The sequence below is a fragment of the Saccostrea cucullata genome, unplaced genomic scaffold, assembly GCF_032062105.1.
Source record: "Saccostrea cucullata isolate Sc308-1 unplaced genomic scaffold, CSIRO_AGI_Scuc_v1 ctg2009, whole genome shotgun sequence".
Classification (NCBI taxonomy): Eukaryota; Metazoa; Mollusca; class Bivalvia; order Ostreida; family Ostreidae; genus Saccostrea; species Saccostrea cuccullata.
The window spans coordinates 115,045-120,935 of NW_026940604.1; the positions used below are offsets into that span (position 1 = coordinate 115,045).

The 5,891-nt window shown below is 32.4% G+C and overlaps 1 protein-coding gene across 1 annotated transcript; it reads right to left on the reverse strand.

Moving 5' to 3' along the window:
- Window positions 1-1,902: 1,902 nt before the first annotated feature.
- On the reverse strand, window positions 1,903-3,944 carry LOC134255690 (uncharacterized). Its single transcript, XM_062738208.1, has 2 exons — window positions 2,835-3,944; window positions 1,903-2,633 (listed from the first exon to the last, which is right to left on the reverse strand). The coding sequence occupies exons 1-2, from the start codon at window positions 3,364-3,366 to the stop codon at window positions 2,011-2,013; spliced, it is 1,155 nt and encodes a 384-aa protein (XP_062594192.1). The 5' UTR covers window positions 3,367-3,944; the 3' UTR covers window positions 1,903-2,010.
- Between the last annotated feature and the right edge of the window lie 1,947 nt (window positions 3,945-5,891).

Below are 5,891 nucleotides of genomic sequence, written 5' to 3' on the forward strand. Positions count from 1 at the left end.
ACTGAAAAATAATAATAAAAAAAAAATAAATATAATAAATGAGGAGAAGCAAGAAATGTGCAGTGATTTTTTTTCGATACATAAATAGCATAAGTTTGGTTTGAATCTTACCTTTTTTATTTTGTAAAAAAGCAAACAATTACATCAAAGTATAGATAACTATATATGTTGGAATGCTTCGAATGGCTCCAAAAGCAGTCATTTGTCGCCGAGATGCATAATAAAAAAAGAAATTGTGAATTGTTTCATTTCAAGCTCAAGGGGACGAACTGTGAAACATCATCGGCCTAGAACCTTTTTCAAACATGACATGTATGTTCTAGAAAAATACTTGCATACATGCATGTAATTCCTATTGCAATGTCATACGTGTACATACATTCCTTCAGACATTAAAATAGCAAAACTTAAAATATCTTTTTTCTAAAATCAAGAAAGATACCTCTGTCAAAAACTATTGAACGAATACCAAATGGGAACTTGACCCGTATTTTCTAATAAAATATCTGCAATTGCATCTCTAAGTCTTACATGTACATCGTACATCTATATAAAAGATAATTAGAGAGCAGAAACTGAAAATGTCTCCCCCTTCTTAGTTCAAGAACCTTAAATTATGAAAAGTATGAAAAGCGTCCGTCAGCATTTATCTCACGCATGATAATCAAAGCATATGCCTTTTAACTAATCGCCATATATTTGTTTAACATATAATCTCCTTAAGTTTTATTTTCTTTCGACAATTACTTTTTCAATATTTATGACGTCATATATTAGGTATTTTACTTGTACAAATACTGTATTAAATATACCATATGGAAATGCAGTTTTTATGATGTTTCTCTTGTTATCATTTTTTCTATTTATTAACAGATAGTGAAATAAATATCTAAATATAAATGTAAAGAAATTGTTTTAAATTGAGTTTAACTTAAACTTTAAACTTAACATTAAACTTAGACTTACTGTATATGCAAGTTAGAACATTTGTGTGTGTCCTTATTATTCCTTATTATTCCAGAGAGAGGCAAATGAAGACCTCTATACACAGAGATGAAATAAGTTACAACGAAAGGCTTAAAAATCTGTTTTTATTAATCATAACTGTTGACAATCTGTTGCAAATTCTGGGACAGAAATACTGTCCAAACAATTCGCTCACCAGTAGATTAAGATTCTAAAAACAGACAGACCAATTTTATCGATAATAGACTTTACAAAACTTTGATATTCAACGATTTTCTTTATATCAATTTGTGATCAACTTTTTTTGTCAATAGCTGCCTTCAAAACATCACTGAAACATGTTTTATTCATTCGTGGTTTTTTATGTAAAAAATGTCATATACATAAAGAACATGGGTTCTCAAGTTACTTTATCAGAATGCATGCATTTGTTCTTAGATGACAGGAAAACCCTGTAGCAAAATGTTACCATCTGCCTTTTGCATTCCACTCTAGGGCTTTCCTATCACTTTCAGGCAAATATTTTGTTAGATATTTGTAACACTTTGTACTATATGTATAATGACAAAATTATTTTGTTTTTACTTTGAACCTGTTGTCAACCAGCGTTAATTATGAAGCTTTATACCCTTTTTCTCCTGCTCCAAGTGGATTAGTGGATTTGATTATCACGAGGATACACAAGAACAATTTCTAGAACAAGAAAGGCCTTTGACAGGAAATTTGATGAAACAGTATACAGTTAAAGTATATCATTGAGGGAGTCAGCAAGATTCCAGTTCCCCAAGAGCAAGTCTATTTCCCGAGGCTCTTGCGCCGATGGGAATCGGCTTGCTCGAGGGGAACTGGAATCTTGCTGACTCCCTCAATGATATACTTTAACTGTTTTATTATACCGTACAAACAAAACATTTGAAAAGTTATATTCAATACTGTAACAATGTTTAATTCCAACAGAATAAAAAATAACAATAAAACAAAATGCAACAAGTGACCCATAAAAGGAATCAATAAATCAGTTCGTTGTCTAAATGTCTGAGTTTTTTACTTTGTAAAGTTGAAAGTAACATTACAGTTTGAAAATTTGAACTGGTTGGTGTTACTCGAGAGTGTATTTGTCAGACTTGTGTTCGAAGGAAGACTATCACATGGAACGTGATCCAGTGAAAAATCATTTTCAAGCAATTCCTTGACTATGTCGCATTCAAGGAAGTCGAGCTGTGGATAACGTGCGTCGTTGGTGGTAGGCGGATCACATGTTGATGGCACTGTAGACACAGTTTTAGAGGAATGTATGTTTTTACCAAGAATGTCCGACATTTCGCGTTTTTTCTGATCACTCAACTTGGAACTATAAGACTTGATTGATGTTTCATTTTTATGGCCACTCACACTCATGATGTGTCTTGCTTCAATTCCCTGATGGTCTAATGTTGATCTACTCGTTGCTCTAATGCAGTGGTTAGTGTAGCGTTTACTGAGTTTAGCCTCTGCACTCAGATTTGCCATGAATGCATACAAAGCGTTTTTCCCAACTGGGGAATTGTCGAACCATGTTTCATCAGATTCATCAAATTTTCTCTTTGCCCTCTGCCAGAAGTTCGGATTATTAGGATGAAGCTTGCCAAGGTATTTCTTAAACGATGCTACAGGACAATTGGGATCTCCTGAAAAAAAACAAGTATACACAAATTACAATTGGTTACTTGCATTGATCATGAATGATGATTGAATAAGGTTTCAGATTTTAAAATTTGTTTTATTTACATGGATACTGTTAGTAAATAGCACGAAAATTTAACATTAAACTGATACACATTTATAACATGTTTAATTAAGCAAAATTTTGTAAATAAATTTGTACATACCAGGACGATCATACATCCTTCCCTGTTTTACAGAGGTGTCCATTAAATCATCCCCCCTATGGTTCTTTGTCTGTCTTTCTCTGACAGTGACATATTCTCTTCCTGTGGAATCTGTTGAAATGGTAAAGTCCTCTTTCTGAAATTCCCTAATGTTCTCACGCCCCCTATTACAGAAATAATAAATGTATTCAAATATTGTCTTTTTATGTAGTGCTGTAGGAGTTTCTGTTGAAAATTCTGTGTCATATAGCTTGGATAAATCTTCTGGCGTAATTGGCTCCTTCTGTTTTGATTCACCGACACCATCTTTCTTCAGTTTAACGAGAACAGCCTTAAACATTTCGTTGGAGGTTTTGAAAGCTTCGTCATTGATTATATCTTCTTTTCTTGTTTTCAAAAAATGTTTCTGTAGTCCATAACGAAGCGAAATCATAGATTTTTTTGCATAAACTTCGCCGTTAACTCTCTTAGTTTCCGCGCGTAAAATTTCCTTATGAGACAGTCCATTTCTTCCGTAGAAAACGAGATACATTCATCAAAATTCATATTTTTCTCTAACATGTATGCTTTCAGTACTTCTAATGATGCTTTTATAATTTGTTTAGTGTTCTTACTGTCCCTCATATCCAGTAATTTGTCTAAATCGTCGTCTCCTAGTACCGCAAATCTGCTCGCCATGTTCAGTGTTGTTGTCGTTTGCTACCAGTAAACTGGTTCTTTTTGATAGATCTGGGACCAGTTGACTCGCGATGCATTTCGATTAATAATGAATATTCATGAGTTTATTCGGAACATATCTAAGTTTGTCGTAAGTTTAAAGAAAATGCTAAGTGTTCCGAATAGGTGTGTATCAGTTCATCAAAAAACGTACTTTTTTTTGCAGGGAATCAGTCTGTTTTGCAGGGAATCGGTTTATTCACTGTGATTTTCAGGAAATCAGCAAAATATATCGATTTACTTTTTGTATATAGTGAAAAATCGGTAGAGGTATAATAATCTCTTTTAAAGTCAACATTTCTTATGGTCTGTATAACTGTAGAAGTTCGGGATTTACATGCATCGAATCTCTATTGTTTGATTTTTTAGCTTGATAACTGAACTTTATCTCCATTTTTAATTTTTCGCTAAAGCACCTTTCATTTCACTATCACTCGAATATAACATTACAGTATAACAGGATTCCGACGTTGATAATTGAATAAAACGAATCAGCTTATAGTGTAGCTAAGCTGCTCAAATACAGAAGAAATAGAATGATAAGGGATCAGCAAAATAATTGATTAAGTGCTTAGAAACATTTTTTTTAAATTACTTGTCAGTTCTAGCGCCCATTTTTTACTATCCCCAAGCATACAGAAGCTATGGTTTTTAGCTTTATTGCGCCCTAAAAATGTAATGAAATAAAAAAGTTTTGAAACTCGCTTAAATATTAGTAAAATGAATGACTCTGATAAATCAGGAAAGAATATGGCATGAACGTTTACCATTCTGCAAATATGATGTCATTAATGAGAAGCATTTCTCTATTTTCAACAGAAAAAAGCCTCAAAATGGCACATTTCAAGGGTGATTTTCCTTTAGAAAACAGTGTCCACAGCCGTCGCTCACGTTAATTTTTTGATATTTTGTGCAAAATTCAAAAACAAATCACATATTTCAAGATCTTTGTGGGCGATGCCTGTGGACAATGTTATCTGAAAGAAAATTCCATTGAAAATTGGTGTCTTCTGCAAAAAAATACGGGAAAATGCACATGTTTATGACGTCATACTTAGCATTTAAAAACACATGTGAGAAAAATGACTGGTATAATTATTCTGCATTGAATTTCAATTATTCAGAAAGCATGTATCGAGTTTTCAACTTTTAGACCAGATTCATTTTTTTAGAAAATCACAGGGCAAAATTTGTATGAAAACCATACCTTCTTCTTTAAGCACAATAACTACACTCATTTTATTCCCATTATTACATGTAGTCTATTAAGATTAATACATGTACAATGATAAGGTATTTGTGTTCCATTTCCAATCGTTTACTTTTTGAAAGAGACATTTTTCTCATCATAATCATGGTATAGATAGCTATATTTAACTACCCATAGGAAAAAAGATTAAATATGCATTTCAAATAAACATTCAAAAGAATTTCTTTCCTATCTGAATCCAATAATTGTGCTTAAGGATTTCTCTCTTATCATAGCCATGCACTTACAGTGTAGCTTATCTATTAAATACACAGGATCAGAGAATATTTCAAAACAAAAAAAAAACACGATTTTATTTTAAAGTCAATAGAGTCTAACCTTTACACCAATGCCTCTTACCCAGAAGCTATTAGATTCACAATTGTTTTTTTTCCTTCGCGAATTTGATTCCATTCTGCGTCATGGTGACCGGTCTTTACGATTAAACTATATCAAACATTATTCCGAGTCGCAGGAGTTGCTTTCATTAAAAATATCTTTCACAGTACAAAGATTATAATTGCAAAAAACAAATCTAAATTTGCAGTCCTCTATCTGCAGTGGTGGATTCACAATACATGTTCATGTAAATGTGAAAAATCTGGAAGGGATGTTGAACAAAACAACAAAATTTACACATCAAAGTATCGTTTTTATTTACCTTTAGAATTTTGGCCAGTTTGCTGCAAATTCCCTCCCCTCTCTGCTATGAAATTAAATTAAAAAGTGCAATATAAATGACAATAGCAACATAAAAATAACGACAGCGATTTACAAGTGTATTTACTGTGATTAAAAATAAAACCAAGTTTACTAACCTTTTAATTTTTTACATAATATGCCCACTAAAACTAACACACATAAACCAAGAGCGAAGGATATGTATGTAGATACGCTAATTTGAAATCCCACATTTGATTCGCCTTTCACAGTCGGTCTAAAAGTAAATTTAAAAATGGCATTTCTACTATTCAGTTTCTTATTGACTGAATCAAATCAAAAATACGTTATTTTTGGAAGCCTACCTTTAAAAAGAAGAAGAAAATTCAACATTGGAATATATAGATGGTAAGCAGTGCATCGGAGAGGCT